Raw genomic sequence first — 21,201 nt, forward strand, 5'->3', positions numbered from 1 at the left:
GCAGAAATATGATGCTCTTTCGTTCTTTTTTCTTTTGATTCTTTTTTTAATACAAAAAGCCTGTTTTTGGCTCCATCCTGATTAGTTTTTTAGTAGGAGATGACATTGGTCCTGAAACCAGTTCTTGTATTCAAGTAAAGGGCAAATTTCTTCTACTCTTTGATCTTGTATTGGCCCAGCATTCAAGACTTGTAATTTGCCTTTCCCTGTTTGTTTTTGGGCCATTGTGTTCCACAACCTTAATTTTTTTTTTAAACAAACAAAAAAAAAAGACACCACAATTCAATTTGATATCTCTGGGAAAATGTGGATGGTGAAGACAGTAATAACTGGGATATACTCTGTGCGTTATAGAAGACTGTCCATTTTGATATGGTCACTGTTCCATAGTGGTTTGCTTGGTTAAAGGCAACAAATGGTCAACAAGTAACATGGTCACTGAACTGCCGTGTGGGTCTTGTCTTCATGTCATTACTCAAACCCTTTTGGCTGAATGAAATGAAATGAAATTCCAAAATGGCTCCAAAGCTGGCTGAAGAGAAAGTGCTACAGTCTGTGTGAGGATGAATTCTTTCACTTTTTGTCTGATGTGAAAAATACATCAATGCAAATCATTATAATCCAGAAAAAGTACTGAAAATGAACAGGAAAAAATTACATTCAAAGAGATGGGTGATTGTATACAGGAATATAAAGATTGTTGTTTAAAAAAAAAATTTTTTGGAAGTTCATGGGCTTTTCCTTTCTAAAAGTCTCTTATGTTTATTCAATATTTCTGCAATGGCTAGAAGCATATTGTTGATAGTCTGTGCGATAATCTTGCTTTTTTTCCCCCCCTTTTTTTTTTCATAATTAAAACATGTGAGATTTTATGGTTTGTATTGTCAAGCACAATAAAGAACATCACGAATACATGATTGTCAAAGTGTTGAGATAACTCTGTGTGTGTGTGTGTTCACACTTGTGTATGTTTTTCCTCATCCTTATTCAGCTACAAATTATCCTTTAGGGGACACGATGTAAGAGCCCTATTGATCAGAGTTGGGGTGCCTGAATTGGTGAATATGTAAAAGCAATGAAACTTGTGACATCATTGTGTGGCTTTTCTGAGGTCAGCTTATTTTTCGGTATCACCTGCAAGTATGAGACAGAAATCTTCAGGGTTTGTTTCCCGTACTTCTGGATATACATACAGACATACATGTATGCATAAACACAACAGAGTACCCATTCTGTAGACAATGTTTGGAAAGTTATTTCTAACCAGGTTCTTATGGTCAAACTTTCAAAGGCATTAATTCATAGCCCTACTTCTACATGCCTTTAATGTACTTTATGTTCATGGTTTTAGTAATATCATTTTCGAATTACTGTTAAATTTAATTGCATGTTAGTTACGCAGTTTTAGTTGTTTTCTACCCTTTCTGTTTCCCAACTTTTTCTCCCCCCCTACCCCCCCTTTTTTTAATGTTATTTTTAATCGTCTAATATCACTGATAGTGAAAAGACGCTAAGCTAAAGAACAAACATAAACACATGCACTTACACACACTTCCAAGTATACTCAAACACACACACATACAGAGCTCTTTCGCTGCTTGGGCAAGACACTCTCCACTGTAATCAAATTCTGGCCTATATTGTTCAGACAGCAGTTATCTCCTCTGCTGTTCTGATGGTCATAGTCAAACACCATCATACGTCATACATGTGTGTGTATGCTTATATGTGTGTTTAAGTGTGTGCGTGCTTATATGTGTGTATATGTTCATGTGTATGTGCACATGTGAATACATGTACGCATGTGTGTATGTTTATGTTTCCTCCACCACATCATATAAATAAAGGTAGGTAGTGAACACATGATGTCATTCAGGTTCATACACAGAGACGTACATTCATGTGCTGAGCCACAAGAAATCATGATGTTCACATTGTATTTTAATTCATAAAAGTTGAACTATCCCCCAAAAAAACCTTTGCCAGAGGTTTCAGACCACACATATTTGCTGAGAAATACAATATATAACAATGCCACCAATCTATTTGTGTGAGACTAACATGGAACTCTTTAGCTGAGAAAATGTCCAATAACTTACCGGTAGGCTTTACCATTCTCCAGCTGAAGCAAAAAATAAAGCATTTGTATCCGACAACAATATAAGCTCTGGGATTGATAGATAACAAAACAAATGGGTGAAAAAAGGGAAAAGCATTGTAAAAGGTTGTTTTCATAACTATATGAAAAAGCATTGCATGATATGTAAAATAAAATATAACAATGCCCAAATGCTGCTGCAAGTAAGCTCAAACATGGGTACTGGTAAAATACTTTAGAATGTCATGGCTGAATCGACAAACAACAATGAAAATTACCAATGTCTAAAGAAATCACACAGTAAAACAACACCAATAAGAATAACAACAAAGATGGGGGAAATATGAACAGATAAAATTCACAAAACATTAAAAGTTTTAGTACAATAAAGCATGAACCATGACAATGACCAGAGGTTCACTTCAGATCTATCAACACTGTCAGTCCAAGTAAATGAAAATGTCGCAATCACATCTAAGACATATCCAGGAATCAAATCTGTCTATGATAAACACATGGCCAACACATATAAAGCTTTATTTCAATTTCATAACGACAGTTAACAGTCACAACAGTGCCGCATCAGCCTGTCAAAATCACTGACAAGCATCTTTATATTAAATTTTATCAGCTCTGTCAGAAAAACAAACAAAACAAAATAAGGAAAAGCAAAAAAAGTGCGCATGAAAACACAGCAACACTTGCATGGCCACTAAGTGCAACAATACCTATTGCAATGTCCAAGGCACTTATTTGTCTTAAATGGCGAGACATTATATAACTTTATACAATGATGCTGATTGTTACAAAGACACAAAAACCATTATACTTTCAACCTATTTAGTGTAAGAGTACTTTTGTTTCATGACGAATCCAATGTAATCAAGTGTCATTACTGGCCCTAATGCTGAATGATATAAAGACACAAAAACCATTATACTTTCAACCTATTTAGTGTAAGAGTACTTTTGTTTCATGACGAATCCAATGTAATCAAGTGTCATTACTGGCCCTAATGCTGAATGATATAAAGACACAAAAACCATCGTACTTTCACCCTGTTCAGTGTGACTACTTTTGTTTCATGAAGAATCCAGTGTGATAAAGTGTCATTACTGGCCCTCTATGTGACTGCAGCCCTTTGTTGAAAGAAGTCTTTGTCATCCTACATCTGTCTGCTGCCCTTTGTTGAGAGAAGTCTTTGTCATCCTACATGTGTCTGCAGCCCTTTGTTGAGTGTAGTCTTTGTCATCCTCCATGTGTCTGCAGCCCTTTGTTGAATGTAGTCTTTGTCATCCTACATGCATCTGCTGCCCTTTGTTGAGAGAAGTCTTTGTCATCCTACATGTGACTGCAGCCCTTTGTTATACAGTCTTTGTCATCCTCCATGTGTCTGCAGCCTTTTGTTATATAGTCTTTGTCATCCTCCATGTGTCTGCAGCTCTTTGTTATACAGTCTTTGTCATCCTACATGTGACTGCAGCCCTTTGTTATACAGTCTTTGTCATCCTACATGTGACTGCAGCCCTTTGTTATACAGTCTTTGTCATCCTCCATGTGTCTGCAGCCTTTTGTTATATAGTCTTTGTCATCCTCCATGTGTCTGCAGCCCTTTGTTATACAGTCTTTGTCATCCTCCATGTGTCTGCTGCCCTTTGTTATACAGTCTTTGTCATCCTACATGTGACTGCAGCCCTTTGTTATACAGTCTTTGTCATCCTCCATGTGTCTGCAGCCTTTTGTTATATAGTCTTTGTCATCCTCCATGTGTCTGCAGCCCTTTGTTATACAGTCTTTGTCATCCTCCATGTGTCTGCAGCCTTTTGTTATATAGTCTTTGTCATCCTACATGTGTCTGCAGCCCTTTGTTATACAGTCTTTGTCATCCTACATGTGTCTGCAGCCCTTTGTTATATAGTCTTTGTCATCCTACATGTGTCTGCAGCTCTTTGTTATACAGTCTTTGTCATCCTACATGTGTCTGCTGCCCTTTGTTATACAGTCTTTGTCATCCTCCATGTGTCTGCAGCCCTTTGTTATACAGTCTTTGTCATCCTACATGTGTCTGCTGCCCTTTGTTATACAGTCTTTGTCATCCTACATGTGTCTGCAGCCCTTTGTTATACAGTCTTTGTCATCCTCCATGTGTCTGCAGCCCTTTGTTATACAGTCTTTGTCATCCTACATGTGTCTGCTGCCCTTTGTTATACAGTCTTTGTCATCCTCCATGTGTCTGCAGCCCTTTGTTATACAGTCTTTGTCATCCTACATGTGTCTGCTGCCCTTTGTTGAGTGTAGTCTTTGTCATCCTCCATGTGTCTGCAGCCTTTTGTTATATAGTCTTTGTCATCCTACATGTGTCTGCAGCCCTTTGTTGAAAGTAGTCTTTGTCATCCTACATGTGTCTGCAGCCCTTTGTTGAAAGTAGTCTTTGTCATCCTACATGTGTCTGCTGCCCTTTGTTATACAGTCTTTGTCATCCTACATGTGTCTGCAGCCCTTTGTTATATAGTCTTTGTCATCCTACATGTGACTGCAGCCCTTTGTTGAAAGTAGTCTTTGTCATCCTACATGTGTCTGCTGCCCTTTGTTGAGAGTAGTCTTTGTCATCCTACATGTGTCTGCAGCCCTTTGTTGAAAGTAGTCTTTGTCATCCTACATGTGTCTGCTGCCCTTTGTTGAGAGAAGTCTTTGTCATCCTACATGTGACTGCAGCCCTTTGTTATACAGTCTTTGTCATCCTACATGTGACTGCAGCCCTTTGTTATACAGTCTTTGTCATCCTCCATGTGTCTGCAGCCTTTTGTTATATAGTCTTTGTCATCCTCCATGTGTCTGCAGCCCTTTGTTATACAGTCTTTGTCATCCTCCATGTGTCTGCAGCCTTTTGTTATATAGTCTTTGTCATCCTACATGTGACTGCAGCCCTTTGTTATACAGTCTTTGTCATCCTCCATGTGTCTGCAGCCTTTTGTTATATAGTCTTTGTCATCCTCCATGTGTCTGCAGCCCTTTGTTATACAGTCTTTGTCATCCTCCATGTGTCTGCAGCCTTTTGTTATATAGTCTTTGTCATCCTACATGTGTCTGCAGCCCTTTGTTATACAGTCTTTGTCATCCTACATGTGTCTGCAGCCCTTTGTTATATAGTCTTTGTCATCCTACATGTGTCTGCAGCTCTTTGTTATACAGTCTTTGTCATCCTACATGTGTCTGCTGCCCTTTGTTATACAGTCTTTGTCATCCTCCATGTGTCTGCAGCCCTTTGTTATACAGTCTTTGTCATCCTACATGTGTCTGCTGCCCTTTGTTATACAGTCTTTGTCATCCTACATGTGTCTGCAGCCCTTTGTTATACAGTCTTTGTCATCCTCCATGTGTCTGCAGCCCTTTGTTATACAGTCTTTGTCATCCTACATGTGTCTGCTGCCCTTTGTTATACAGTCTTTGTCATCCTCCATGTGTCTGCAGCCCTTTGTTATATAGTCTTTGTCATCCTACATGTGTCTGCAGCCCTTTGTTGAGTGTAGTCTTTGTCATCCTCCATGTGTCTGCAGCCCTTTGTTATATAGTCTTTGTCATCCTACATGTGTCTGCAGCCCTTTGTTGAAAGTAGTCTTTGTCATCCTACATGTGTCTGCAGCCCTTTGTTGAAAGTAGTCTTTGTCATCCTACATGTGTCTGCTGCCCTTTGTTATACAGTCTTTGTCATCCTACATGTGTCTGCAGCCCTTTGTTATATAGTCTTTGTCATCCTACATGTGTCTGCAGCCCTTTGTTATATAGTCTTTGTCATCCTACATGTGTCTGCAGCCCTTTGTTGAAAGTAGTCTTTGTCATCCTACATGTGTCTGTAGCCCTTTGTTGAGAGAAGTCTTTGTCATCCTACATGTGTCTGTAGCCCTTTGTTGAGAGAAGTCTTTGTCATCCTCCATGTGGCTGTAACCCTTTGTTGAAAGTAGTCTTTGTCATCCTCCATGTGTCTGTAGCCCTTTGTTGAGAGAAGTCTTTGTCATCCTACATGTGTCTGCAGCCTTTTGTTATATAGTCTTTGTCATCCTACATGTGTCTGCAGCCTTTTGTTATATAGTCTTTGTCATCCTCCATGTGTCTGCAGCCTTTTGTTATATAGTCTTTGTCATCCTCCATGTGTCTGCAGCCCTTTGTTATATAGTCTTTGTCATCCTCCATGTGTCTGCAGCCCTTTGTTATATAGTCTTTGTCATCCTACATGTGTCTGCAGCCCTTTGTTATATAGTCTTTGTCATCCTACATGTGTCTGCAGCCCTTTGTTATACAGTCTTTGTCATCCTACATGTGTCTGCAGCCCTTTGTTGTACAGTCTTTGTCATCCTACATGTGTCTGCAGCCCTTTGTTATATAGTCTTTGTCATCCTACATGTGTCTGCAGCCCTTTGTTGAAAGTAGTCTTTGTCATCCTACATGTGTCTGCAGCCCTTTGTTGTACAGTCTTTGTCATCCTACATGTGTCTGCAGCCCTTTGTTATATAGTCTTTGTCATCCTACATGTGTCTGAAGCCCTTTGTTATATAGTCTTTGTCATCCTACATGTGTCTGCAGCCCTTTGTTATATAGTCTTTGTCATCCTACATGTGTCTGCAGCCCTTTGTTGAAAGTAGTCTTTGTCATCCTACATGTGTCTGCTGCCCTTTGTTATACAGTCTTTGTCATCCTACATGTGTCTGCAGCCCTTTGTTATATAGTCTTTGTCATCCTACATGTGTCTGCAGCCCTTTGTTATATAGTCTTTGTCATCCTACATGTGTCTGCTGCCCTTTGTTACACAGTCTTTGTCATCCTACATGTGTCTGCTGCCCTTTGTTACACAGTCTTTGTCATCCCACATGTGTCTGTAGCCCTTTGTTGAAAGTAGTCTTTGTCATCCTACATGTGTCTGCAGCCCTTTGTTGAGAGAAGTCTTTGTCATCCTCCATGTGTCTGCAGCCCTTTGTTATATAGTCTTTGTCATCCTACATGTGTCAGCACCGTCCCGCAGCACGAACTTCACTGTAATGACTGTTGGAACTGGAAAGCTGTACTTGTTAAAGCTGTGCCATCATTCTCATTACAGAAAAAATATCAACATTATTTTCATTCATACCAACTGTGTGGTTGTTAAAGCTAAGTTACTATTCTTACTGCGCAAAAATATCAACATTATTTCTGATTAACTGTATGATTATTAAAGCTAATGTTGTTAAAGCTATGTTGTTATTCATATTATTGTCACTAACATTGATAAAAACTACATGCACAAAACCAGTTTTTAAAGCTTTAAGGAATAATATAAGGATAGACATATAATTATGTGAAAGAATTAACACTTTCAATTTCACTTAATTCAACTATCCATCTGCTTTGACTAGAATAACCATTTCAACACTTCATGTGCTAAATGAGCAAACAATTTGTGTACATTTATCTATACGTTTATTGGTGTGCTTACTTTAATATATATATATATATATATATATATCACCTTTGACAACTACATATAGCAAACAAAACTTATCCTTGATACTTTTCAATGTACTCAAATAGGCAAGTCTGAAAGTGGGATGCCATTATTGTTAGTGATCTGAAATGTAAATCACTTTTACCATTGATTTATAAATAAGGGATGTATCTGAGAAAATTTGGATGTTGGATGACAGCATTAACTATGACCTAAAATACACAGCTAATAATAAAAAAAAAAATTCCTAGGAAAGAAAAGAAACTTTTTTTTTTCGCAAGTGTAAGTGTGCATAATTACAAAATCTTGTCAAGACAGTCAGATATCATTTACCACTAAGCAGTAAACAAACAATGCCCTTTTGACTGTACATCCGTTTCAGTTTCAGTTTCACTTTCTCAAGGAGGCGTCACTGCGTTCGGACAAATCCATACACGCTACACCACATCTGTTGAGCAGATGCCTGACCAGCAGCATAACCCAACGCGCTTAGTCAGGCCTTGAGTGCATGCTTACATATTTGTGTACCTATGAAAGTGGATTTCATTTTACGTAATTTCGCCAGAGGACAACACTCTCGTTGCCATGGGTTCTTTTTCAGTGCGCCAAGTGCGTGCTGCACACGGGACCTCGGTTTATCGTCTCATCCGAAAGACTAGACGCTCAGTTTGATTTTCCAGTCAAACTTAGGAGAAAGGGCGAGAGCGGGATTCGAACCCACACCCTCACGGACTCTCTGTATTGGCAGCTGAGCGTCGTAACCATTCTGCCACCTTCCTCCTTATCCAGAAGTGTATAGTGATAAGTCAGTACACATGTCAAATGCATATAATAAAGTTTCTTTGTAAAGTAAACAGCAAATGCTAAATAAAGATAGAGATGCACATTCAAACTCACTGGGCTTTAAAGTAAATAACACTGGAGATGTACAGTTAAAACCTACGGGCTTGTAATATTCAAAGAATATCTGAAGACCTTGATACCTGAGCCACTATGAAGTCCAGTTTTCATTCATAACCTAAACATTCGCACAAAGTGTAAACCATCACATGAACAAAGCATGTAATTTCAACAAGTGTAAAAACACAATAAAAATTTTAAAAAAGACAAGAGAATTAAGACAACTCAATTAAGAATATTCATTCCCAATCTAGAAAACCCAATTAAGAATATTCCCACTTATGGAAGAAAACCCAATTAAGACTATAAATTCCCACTTTTTTAAAAGAAGAAAACCCAATTAAAACTATTAATTCCCTCTCTGGGAAGAAAAAACAAAACAATTAAGACTATTAATTCCCACTTTGGGATGAAAACCCAATTAAGACTAAGAAGATAACCTGACTAACAATACTCTGACTCAGGGAAGATAACCTGAATAATAATATTCTGACTCAGGGAAGATAACCTGACTAACAATACTCTGACTCAGGGAAGATAACCTGACTAACAATACTCTGACTCAGGGAAGATAACCTAACAATACTCTGACTCAGGGAAGATAACCTGATGAACAGAATTTCTGCTCTTCATATTTCATCCACCCAACTGCTGTGGAGATGTCTGGCAGGACAGTGACCCAAACAAATCACACTGAGGTTACAGGTCTTCCTTCGTGGAGATGTCTGGCAGGACAGTGACCCAAACAAATCACACTGAGGTCACAGGTCTTCCTTCGTGGAGATGTCTGGCAGGACAGTGACCCAAACAAATCACACTGAGCTACAGGTCTTCCTTCGTGGAGATGTCTGGCAGGACAGTGACCCAAACAAATCACACTGAGGTTACAGGTCTTCCTTCGTGGAGATGGCTGGCAGGACAGTGACCCAAACAAATAACACTGAGGCTACAGGTCTTCCTTCGTGGAGATGTCTGGCAGGACAGTGACCCAAACAAATCACACTGAGGTTACAGGTCTTCCTTCGTGGAGATGTCTGGCAGGACAGTGACCCAAACAAATCACACTGAGGTTACAGGTCTTCCTTCGTGGAGATGTCTGGCAGGACAGTGACCCAAACAAATCACACTGAGGTCACAGGTCTTCCTTCCGTTCAATCTTGAGCAAGTCCACTTCAAACACCAGTGTAGCCCCTCCTGCACACACATGGACCCCCAGAATGTATTACTCTAGTACATATCCAAATCACGTTCTCTGTCTCTCTGTCTCTCCCTCTCTAAATATATATATGGCAGAAAACGAGTTTTCTTGTGCGGGGGATTATTTCCTTCCATCTTTTTGGATACGTTCACTGGCTGCTATGCGTATAACCATGTATACTGAAGGTGGCATGTTTTTCACATGCTTGAACATGACTGAACTCAGTTGTGTGTCACATCAAATGTGTTTTAAACTGGTTGGGGCAGATGCTAAGGAAACACCATTCAAGTAACAACTTGCCGGTTGTTTGGGGTGTGGTGCCATCTCTGGGACCCGGTCATTGCACAACACTTATGTTGTGCTGGTCAGTATAGACACTTATGTTGTGCTGGTCAGTATAGACACTTATGTTGTGCTGGTCAGTATAGACTGATAGTTCAGGTGTTGGCCTGGGACTGACTCACAAGGGGATGAGTGGGCTCTTCCATGTCAATCACTAAGTATCAATAAGCAATGAGGCCACGTAGCTTAAGCAGCATTGGTTTGAAGTTATGTACCTTGTGTGTGGAGAGAGTTACCACTCTTTACTATTTGTTAATTATTTGATCTCCTGGCTCATTGTTTATTAATTTCAGGTTGAAAAACCACCGAGGCAACCATGTGTATGTTCTGTATTCTCCGTGTGTTCTGTGTGGCATGTTCTGGATTAAAGAGGCTATGCCAGTCTTGAATAAAAGCTAATTTGTGTTTGCACATTTCTTCTGTCTTTGCTGCTGTGTGCACATGTCAGATGATCGGTGTAAGAGCAAACCCGGCACTTCCTTTTTGGGGGGAAGCGTCTGGGTTTGTTCCAATGTACCTTTTATTTACCTGTGTGCTACCTGAATTGGTAGCATAAGCAGCATTGGTTTGAAGTTATGTACCTTGTGTGTGGAGAGAGTTACCACTCTTTACTATTTGTTAATTAAATCACTAAATGTTATGTGTTTTCTTGTTTGGCTCACTGGTTGGTCCTTGTTAAAATTGCTTCCCTTGGATTGTGGGGCTGAGATGAAGAAAGAAGGAAGAAGTAGGTGTTGACCTTAAAAGGTGGTGTCCTGTATAGGATGAACCACAACAGCACTACTTCATCTTCTTCGTTCATTGGCTGCAACTCCCACGTTTACTCGTGTGTACATGAGTGGGCAGCCATACTCTATTTTCGGGGTTACAGCACAACTGAACACCTATGAAGTGACTCAGCAGTGGTCCCTTCTCATGTGGTGTGTGTGTGGCCTCGTGGTGACTTCACATCACAGGTAGCCTGTGCTGGAACTGTGGCAGATGAACCTGGGTCTGGCTGTATTGGGGGACTGGGAATGAGTGGTGTGGAGGTCATGACATGGAAACACTGCAGATCAAAACACGTATATTCATGTTTTTATGCTGCTTTTCTTTCATGTGTACTTGTTCTTTTTTTGTTCTTTTTTTTTATAACTTCCATTGCTGTCTCCAAATTATCACAGGAGTAAATAAGACGATACAGAAAATTTAACATCATTTTACGGTTGAAAAACAGACTTGATATCTTTGTTTCAATCAGAAGAGTTCACATATAAAGGGAGATGCATGGAATGAACAGGCAAACCTGGGATTTTAGGAGGAGCACCTCTGTCGCCATACCCCATTTCTGAGGGAATCACCAGCTTCCTCTTCTCTCCTTCACACATCCTGCACACACACACACACACACACCAACACACACACACAAACACACACACACAAAATGTTTTATATGATAATCAACATGTGTTTGATTTTGTTCAGTTTAATTTGGAGCCCACTTGGCTCTTTGTTGTAATTCTACTGGTTGACTAGTTAGTTTTATTTCATTAATTATATTCTTTTTTTTCTATTCATTTTTTTCTTTTCTTTTAAAGCTAATTGAGGAGAGGGGACCAGGAAAAGTAGTGATGATCCCAGGCATGGGTGGGATGGGGGAGATGATGGAATTTCATCTAAAATCACAAATGTGGGCATACGTTAACCAAAAGAATGAACGAACACACACACACTCATCAGCTTGGAGAATAAAACGAGAGTGGAAACCAACACAATCCTCATTCAATGGACTAATTACTTTTTTACCTTCCCATTCTCAAATTATGCAGTCTATCAATCATTCTAAAGAAATCCTGAGTAAACCAAGTCATATGTCCAAGTTTAGTACCTGTTTTTACATCCCCACATATGCTGACACACTGGGAAAAAAGGTATTCCAGCTATGACAAGATGCAAAGCATTTAACTGAATTTAACATGGTCTTTTCATGGTCATGATAATTAGTATGCAGGCAGTGTCACCTGCCCCCCCCCCCCCCCCTGCCCCCCACCCTGTCTCCCTGCCTCCACCATCCACCCCCACCCCTGTCCCCCCTACTCCTTAGTTCTTTCTTTGAGGTTGGAGCGACACCTTACCCTCCCCCCCCCCGCCCCCCACCCTGTCTCCCTCCCTCCACCATCCACCCCCACCCCTGCACCCCCTACTCCTTAGTTCTTTCTTTGAGGTTGGAGCGACACCTTACCCTCCCCCTCCCCCTTTCTATGTTAAACTTGTCATACAATATAGAAGTAAGTTTTAAATTATAGCAAATCTGATCTAGTGTTGGAAAGAGCGAATGAGAATGGAGCAGTGAATGTGTCATTCATTCACTCAGCATCATTAAGACAGGCCTAGGAATGGTTACTTTTGCTCAACCAATAGGGGGAGTGTTGCAGTTCTTTATCAGTGTACATTAAAACTAGTGTGACAACTTAGCTTTTGTTGTCTTCTGAAATCAATGGAACCCGGCACAGACTGACGTGAAGGTACAATGGAATCCATGGTGATTGCCCTTTGAACTGTGAGTGACCACTTGCCATTGTTTCATGGTTGGTTGATGACAGTTCTGTTGGGAAACAGTGGAGTTGGAACTGTCAGCTTCCACAACAGTACTGAGACAGCCTGCTAGCTGATGTAGGAAATAACAGTTAAATGTGGCAAACATGCTTGGTTCAGAAACTATGGTTTGTGTCAGTGTACAGCCAGTGTGTGTTCAGTTTGCTTACTGTAGTGGCTGATGGAAAGAAAAGGGTGAAGGTGCGAAATGTCACCACTCAGACGGAGAAGTTTTGGTCTATGTCTTTGTCTTTTGAGTCCTCCCCCCCCTCCCCCGCCCTTACTATTTTGTTACAGATATTTTGTTAGGATTTTTGGTTACTATGTTTGGTTTTAATGGTGTTGTGTCTTGGTGCACATAGACGATGACGTAGTATGTCAGTGATGTGTCAGCTGTCGACTGACTGTGGAAAAAATGTAAGCATTCAGAGATGAAAAGCCATGGAGATGGTGTGTGTGTTTAGCAGGTGTGCAGAGTGTTTTGGTTGTGCTATTCCTGAAGTTTAAGTGTACTACTTGCCTATTTTGTATATTAGGTGGTGACAGTTAAATTTGAAGAGAACATATCTACAGGCTAACATTGTGTAAGTGTGTGCTGAGGATTTTGCATGTGTGTGTGCACATGAAACAGCAAAATTGATATGGGACACTTCTGATTTGATGGTAGTTGTGATCCCATGTGTAGTACTATGAGTAGTTGTGTTATGTGGCAGTCGCACACTTTCTTCAAAGTGGGAAAGCACAATGTAATGTGATTAATCAGTCAGTAAATAATGAGAGCACTAAGAGTCAGTTCAATGTTGTTACATACGGTTTGCTGTTTACCAGAGACATGTTGGTAGTTATGATTTCCATGTGCTTGTGCCAGTGAGATACTTTGTAGCGACAATGTGGGAACTTCTTTGATCAAAGTGGAAACACACATTAATTTTCGTATGGTATTTAGCACACTGAGAGTTGTATTGGCCAGTCATATTTTTGGTGCACAGTATTGTGTGTCACTGTTGGTGGCAGGGAAGCTCAATGAAGCTTGTTTTGCCTCACACAGGCCTCTGTGAGAAGACCGCATACTGTTGGACATGTTGTGAAAGGTGATACGGGTTTTGATTGATAACAAGTTGATGGTTGTTATATTAGCCTTTCATGTCAGTGGTATCCAGTATGTTTTGAGATTGTTTCTGACCTGGGTTTTGGTTTTGTCTGTGTGTTCCAGGTGTGCTGCTTAATGCAGGGTTAACTGTTTATTAAGGGCTGTGTGCAGTCAAGTAGGGACTGTTTAGGCAGCAATGTGCTGCTTATGGCTTTGTAGGAAATGTGTGCTGCTTAGCAGGAACTGTTTAGGTGGCTATGTGCTGCTTAGGACCTAGGACCTGCTTTATGCAGGGTGTGCTTAATAAGGGCTATGTGCTGCTTAGGACCTAGAAGGGCCTGCTTTATGCAGGGTGTGCTTAATAAGGGCTATGTGCTGCTTACCCATGTTTAAAGATGCTTAGTTGAGCTCAATGTAAGTAAACAGTTTATAAAAACCACTCCATGTGGCCCTGCTATTGGTATGATGGAGTTTGAGTGTGTGGATCGTCCCACTGTTCCTCCACCCTGAGATCCTACCTGTATAGTGTGTGGATCGTCCCACTGTTCCTCCACCCTGAGATCCTACCTGTATAGTGTGTGGATCGTCCCACTGTTCCTCCACCCTGAGATCCTACCTGTATAGTGTGTGGATCGTCCCACTGTTCCTCCACCCAGAGATCCTACTTCTATAGTGTGTGGATCGTCCCACTGTTCCTCCACCCTGAGATCCTACCTGTATAGTGTGTGGATCGTCCCACTGTTCCTCCACCCTGAGATCCTACCTGTATAGTGTGTGGATCGTCCCACTGTTCCTCCAACCTGAGATCCTACCTGTATAGTGTGTGGATCGTCCCACTGTTCCTCCACCCTGAGATCCTACCTGTATAGTGTGTGGATTGTCCCACTGTTCCTCCATCCTGAGATCCTACCTCTATAGTGTGTGGATCGTCCCACTGTTCCTCCACCCTGAGATCCTACCTCTATAGTGTGTGGATCGTCCCACTGTTCCTCCACCCTGAGATCCTACCTGTATAGTGTGTGGATCGTCCCACTGTTCCTCCACCCTGAGATCCTACCTCTATAGTGTGTGGATCGTCCCACTGTTCCTCCACCCTGAGATCCTACCTGTATAGTGTGTGGATCGTCCCACTGTTCCTCCACCCTGAGATCCTACCTGTATAGTGTGTGGATCGTCCCACTGTTCCTCCACCCTGAGATCCTACCTCTATAGTGTGTGGATCGTCCCACTGTTCCTCCGCCCTGAGATCCTACCTGTATAGTGTGTGGATCGTCCCACTGTTCCTCCACCCTGAGATCCTACCTCTATAGTGTGTGGATCGTCCCACTGTTCCTCCACCCTAAGATCCTACCTGTATAGTGTGTGGATCGTCCCACTGTTCCTCCACCCTGAGATCCTACCTGTATAGTGTGTGGATCGTCCCACTGTTCCTCCACCCTGAGATCCTACCTCTATAGTGTGTGGATCGTCCCACTGTTCCTCCATCCTGAGATCCTACCTCTATAGTGTGTGGATCGTTCCACTGTTCCTCCACCCTGAGATCCTACCTGTATAGTGTGTGGATCGTCCCACTGTTCCTCCACCCAGAGATCCTACCTGTATAGTGTGTGGATCGTCCCACTGTTCCTCCATCCTGAGATCCTACCTGTATAGTGTGTGGATCGTCCCACTGTTCCTCCACCCTGAGATCCTACCTGTATAGTGTGTGGATCGTCCCACTGTTCCTCCACCCTGAGATCCTACCTGTATAGTGTGTGGATCGTCCCACTGTTCCTCCACCCTGAGATCCTACCTGTATAGTGTGTGGATCGTCCCACTGTTCCTCCACCCTGAGATCCTACCTGTATAGTGTGTGGATCGTCCCACTGTTCCTCCACCCTGAGATCCTACCTCTATAGTGTGTGGATCGTCCCACTGTTCCTCCACCCTGAGATCCTACCTGTATAGTGTGTGGATCGTCCCACTGTTCCTCCATCCTGAGATCCTACCTCTATAGTGTGTGGATCGTCCCACTGTTCCTCCACACTGAGATCCTACCTCTATAGTGTGTGGATCGTCCCACTGTTCCTCCATCCTGAGATCCTACCTCTATAGTGTGTGGATCGTCCCACTGTTCCTCCATCCTGAGATCCTACCTGTATAGTGTGTGGATCGTCCCACTGTTCCTCCACCCTAAGATCCTACCTCTATAGTGTGTGGATTGTCCCACTGTTCCTCCATCCTGAGATCCTACCTGTATAGTGTGTGGATCGTCCCACTGTTCCTCCACCCTAAGATCCTACCTCTATAGTGTGTGGATCGTCCCACTGTTCCTCCATCCTGAGATCCTACCTGTATAGTGTGTGGATCGTCCCACTGTTCCTCCATCCTGAGATCCTACCTCTATAGTGTGTGGATCGTCCCACTGTTCCTCCACCCTGAGATCCTACCTGTATAGTGTGTGGATCGTCCCACTGTTCCTCCACCCTGAGATCCTACCTGTATAGTGTGTGGATCGTCCCACTGTTCCTCCACCCTGAGATCCTAACTCTATAGTGTGTGGATCGTCCCACTGTTCCTCCACCCTGAGATCCTAACTCTATAGTGTGTGGATCGTCCCACTGTTCCTCCACCCTAAGATCCTACCTCTATAGTGTGTGGATCGTCCCACTGTTCCTCCACCCTAAGATCCTACCTCTATAGTGTGTGGATCGTCCCACTGTTCCTCCACCCTGAGATCCTACCTGTATAGTGTGTGGATCGTCCCACTGTTCCTCCACCCTGAGATCCTACCTCTATAGTGTGTGGATCGTCCCACTGTTCCTCCACCCTGAGATCCTACCTGTATAGTGTGTGGATCGTCCCACTGTTCCTCCACCCTGAGATCCTACCTCTATAGTGTGTGGATCGTCCCACTGTTCCTCCACCCTGAGATCCTACCTGTATAGTGTGTGGATCGTCCCACTGTTCCTCCACCCTGAGATCCTACCTGTATAGTGTGTGGATCGTCCCACTGTTCCTCCACCCTGAGATCCTACCTCTATAGTGTGTGGATCGTCCCACTGTTCCTCCACCCTGAGATCCTACCTGTATAGTGTGTGGATCGTCCCACTGTTCCTCCACCCTGAGATCCTACCTCTATAGTGTGTGGATCGTCCCACTGTTCCTCCACCCTGAGATCCTACCTGTATAGTGTGTGGATCGTCCCACTGTTCCTCCACCCTGAGATCCTACCTCTATAGTGTGTGGATCGTCCCACTGTTCCTCCACCCTGAGATCCTACCTGTATAGTGTGTGGATCGTCCCACTGTTCCTCCACCCTGAGATCCTACCTGTATAGTGTGTGGATCGTCCCACTGTTCCTCCAGCCTGAGATCCTACCTCTATAGTGTGTGGATCGTCCCACTGTTCCTCCACCCTGAGATCCTACCTGTATAGTGTGTGGATCGTCCCACTGTTCCTCCACCCTGAGATCCTACCTGTATATTTCTCAACCCTTTTCTCCCCCAGTTTTCTACCTTCCCCATCCTGTTTTTCTTTTCTTTTTTTTTTAAACAAAGATATGTTGTTGTTTTTCCTTTACAACAATATGGTTTCCTTTCCCCACCCCCCCCTTTTTTTTTTTTTACAATAATATAGTTTCTTTTTTTTCTTTTTTTTGTAACAATAATATGGTGTCTTTTCTACAATAATACGGTTCCTTTTTCTATAATAATATGGTTCTAATGCCTCTGCCCAATTTGCCGACATGCTGCCCAGTCCCAAGTTCAAAGGAGGTTAAAATTCCCATAGCTTTTTACAGTCAGGGCAGTGAATTTATATCCATTGTGTCTAGGACTCGGCATAGGAAGGCAGTGAATTTATATCCATTGTGTCTAGGACTCGGCACAGGAAGGCAGTGAATTTATATCCATTGTGTCTAGGACTCGGCATAGGGAGGCAGTGAATTTATATCCAATGTGTCTCGGACTCGGCACAGGAAGGCAGTGAATTTATATCCATTGTGTCTAGGACTCGGCACAGGAAGGCAGTGAATTTATATCCATTGTATCTAGGACACGCCACAGGAAGGCAGTGAATTTATATCCATTGTGTCTAGGACTCGGCACAGGAAGGCAGTGAATTTATATTCATTGTGTCTAGGACTCGGCACAGGAAGGCAATTTATATCCATTGTGTCTCGGACTCGGCACAGGAAGGCAGTGAATTTATATCCATTGTGTCTCGGACTCGGCACAGGAAGGCAGTGAATTTATATCCATTGTGTCTCGGACTCGGCACAGGAAGGCAGTGAATTTATATCCATTGTGTCTAGGACTCGGCACAGGAAGGCAGTGAATTTATATCCATTGTGTCTCGGACTCGGCACAGGAAGGCAGTGAATTTATATCCATTGTGTCTCGGACTCGGCACAGGAAGGCATCCATTGTGTCTCGGACTCGGCACAGGAAGGCAAGAACCAATTCTCTCCTTTCACTGTCAGGTACCTGTCGTGTCTATACCTAGATAGTAATACAAGGGAAATAACTACTATAAAGAGTCAAAGGTCACAGGAAGCATGACGATATATCTGGATCAAGATGGTGGATTAAACCGGTGTAACTATTATCAAGTGTCTGTGCAATTTGAATGGTAGCACATGATAACAACACCAACCATCCACGCATACATACACACAAGATACAGATAAGACAGTACCCATCAACATCTGGCTAGAGTGAAGATAATCAGAGTAGTGTGCCTTTTCCAAGGACACAACACGAGGTCAAAATGGAATATAAAATCCTGACCACTGGCTCTGAAGTCTACCGATTCTGCCACGGTGCCTTGTGACAGGTCACAGCTATATCACTTCAAACACTGAAACAAACCATACCCTAGAAGGCCCTGGTCCCAGCCTTTGATGACCTGGCCTGATCCCAGCGTGAAGACAAATGGCTGATTTCTGGGGACACTGCTGTCAAATTCTGTGCCATCTTCCAGCTTGCCCTGAAGCAATCATTCAACACAATGATGTAAAAGGATTTAAGGTTACACACACACACACACACACACACACACACACACACACACACACACACATACCAACACACACACTAACACACACATACTCAATTATTTACATGTAGGGTAGTGCATTTTGTCCTCATGCAGTCTCTAGTTGTTTTATCTATTCTTTTTTTTTTAATATTCATTTCCTCGTCTCATATCACTAACTGTGAAAAGAAGGACATTAAACTTAAGAACACACACAGACACACACTCACACACACAGAAGTAAACAACTGGATTAATTAACATTTTGTGTATCATTCATATCCAAATAAAATGCATTTTGATTACTGCTGCATAATCCAAATGCTGGTAAACAACCATGTCAATAGGCATTTACTGTATAATGCATGTGCAGGATATCTCCTTTCCTTGACTTGACGGCACAGTGGGCGGGGTCCACTCGCTTCTTGACACCAATCTGCAGCTTCTTTTCCCCGGCTTCCACCCCAAGGTGCATCAGCATGGGGACATACCAGCACAGCATCACCAGCAAGTTCATAGCTGCCACTGTTTCTGCCTGGAACACTGACATACATATCATAAACATGGAAAATTAATTAGTATTGGTAGCAGCAGCCCAGTACAAACAACAGCACCAACAGCAACAAAAATAACAGCAAAAACATTGTACTGGTCCTTTCCCCCCTCTGATTAAAAATTCCATGCCCAAACTGATTCCCCCCCCCCCCCCCTTCAAATAAGAAAAAAGATAACTGGATTAATATGCAGAGGCAGCAAGCACAGTTCTGGTCTAAAGCTGTCCATCAAGTACTGTCAGCTGGTATTTATTCACATGCCACAAACAGTGTTTCCCTACTCTGGAATTTGTTTTTCTAGTGTACATATACATTCTGGTTTTGAGGCAAAGTTGATCATTCACACGGACATAATACTGCACTCATGGGTCTTCACAACTGTTGACCTGGGGGATAAGAAAATGTCTATCCTTACTTAATTCATCAAATTTGGTCATTTGAAAGAATACTGTTTAGAAACCTGCAAGTGAAGCTACAGGACCACAAATCATAAACTGATATATATATATATATATATATATATATATATATATATATATATATATATATATATATATATATATATGATAGCACACTAAAGGAAATGATATAAAACCAGACCATAATTCTAAAGAAAGTGTCAGACACCAAAAATAATCCGATCCTTTCCCTTTAAAAGGGAAAAAACACATCCGGAAATGTCAAACATAATAACAGTGGATGTCAACAGAAAGTAGAAATTTGTTCAAGAAGTTTTTCAAATCTTTGGGCATGTTTGCCATCTCTGTTTTAGTTTCTTTTGAAAAATGATGACACTATCAAAATATGGGCTAAAGATTAAGATATATGTATAATAAAAACATGCATTGGCAATATCCACATTTCTTCCTCTGTTTTCTTTTGATTTAGTTTCTTTCTGAAGATGAAAAAGAGTTGTAAATTTGTTTAACTAACATTGTAATATACACTCTACATTTCTTCCCCTGTCCAACGGCTTAAAGAAGGCCAGTCAAAGAGTGGAGGGGAAGAAATGCACAATATATATTACAATGTCATGAACCAATTTACAACTTTTTCCATCTTTCAAATGGTAAAGTACAGAGGAAGAAATGTGGATATTGCCCATGTATTTGTAGCATTACTTGATATGTTCTTTTCGAGGGCAAACTTTTATGTTGTTTTTAGAAAAGCATTTGACTCTGTACCACATCAAAGAATTTTATCAAAATTAGCTTCATATGGTATCACTGGAAGCATACTGAACTGGACAAAAAACTTCTTGTCAGAAAGGACACAGGTAGTTAAAATAATATTCTTTGAATGTCAGATCACATGAGTACAAGAAACTCAATGATAAAAATTTGTAAGGAGCGCATGCATTGAAGAAAACGGGAAAGAAAAGAAGAAAAGAAAAAAGAAAAGAAAAGAAAAAAGGCCGTGAGGCCAAGGCAGACAACCTGCCGGTCCTAACACTACACCAACCACTTGTTTTGAAACTGAAAGTAAGAACGACAGCAGACGATACTGTCTACTCTTAGCGTTTTAATCTTGCTGTTCAAACAGGATCGCAATTTTTAGCATTTCGATACATCCACTTTTGACAAACGTATTATTTGTACCTGACAACGTTGGCTTCTGCTCACAGAGAAAGCCTCAACACGCGTTGAAACCCGATAGGCTCGTTCGTTGCAAGGAAAAACAATTGACCACGCCTTCTGCGTCTTTTTACAACAATCGAGACAATTAACAGTTGAAAAAGTAAAAAGTTTGGTCCTCACCCACTCAGTCCTCGCCACGCCTGACCATTGTTATTACCCCACTGTCACAACAAAACAAAGATGATGCTAACGATGCTGCTGCTGCTGTTACTTCAACTACTACGACAACTACTTCCAACAGCATCAAACAGATTCAAATGTGTCCGGGTCAGTCTTGCTGAGCCAGTGACGATGAAAGATATGCGTAGAGACAGAA

The 21,201-nt window shown here is 41.8% G+C and overlaps 1 protein-coding gene across 3 annotated transcripts; it reads right to left on the reverse strand.

The window, feature by feature from the left end:
* Positions 1–7,032: 7,032 nt before the first annotated feature.
* On the reverse strand, positions 7,033–20,939 carry LOC143296004 (peptidyl-prolyl cis-trans isomerase FKBP2-like). Of its 3 annotated transcripts, none has more exons than XR_013057100.1 (6): positions 20,847–20,939; positions 19,050–19,237; positions 18,534–18,646; positions 11,300–11,382; positions 9,051–9,668; positions 7,033–8,918 (listed from the first exon to the last, which is right to left on the reverse strand). XR_013057100.1 is itself a non-coding variant. In XM_076607742.1 (5 exons), the coding sequence occupies exons 2-5, from the start codon at positions 19,209–19,211 to the stop codon at positions 9,607–9,609; spliced, it is 420 nt and encodes a 139-aa protein (XP_076463857.1). In that variant the 5' UTR covers positions 19,212–19,237; positions 20,847–20,939; the 3' UTR covers positions 7,033–9,606. The 3 variants fall into 3 exon arrangements, 1 of the variants encoding a protein (XP_076463857.1); XR_013057099.1 differs by having other exon boundaries at positions 7,033–9,020; XM_076607742.1 differs by having other exon boundaries at positions 7,033–9,668.
* Between the last annotated feature and the right edge of the window lie 262 nt (positions 20,940–21,201).

The sequence above is a fragment of the Babylonia areolata genome, chromosome 21, assembly GCF_041734735.1.
Source record: "Babylonia areolata isolate BAREFJ2019XMU chromosome 21, ASM4173473v1, whole genome shotgun sequence".
Taxonomy (NCBI): domain Eukaryota; kingdom Metazoa; phylum Mollusca; class Gastropoda; order Neogastropoda; family Buccinidae; genus Babylonia; species Babylonia areolata.

Excerpts from the sequence above, each read along its gene's own strand:
- LOC143296004 (XM_076607742.1), bottom strand. The coding sequence starts at position 19,211 with ATGAACTTGCTGGTGATGCTGTGCTGGTATGTCCCCATGCTGATGCAC. Across the intron at positions 18,647-19,049 it reads TCCTGCACATGCATTATACA|GGCAAGCTGGAAGATGGCAC; the intron begins GTAAATGCCTAT and ends TGATTGCTTCAG. Across the intron at positions 9,669-11,299 it reads TGCTCCTCCTAAAATCCCAG|GAGGGGCTACACTGGTGTTT; the intron begins GTTTGCCTGTTC and ends ATGTGTGTGCAG.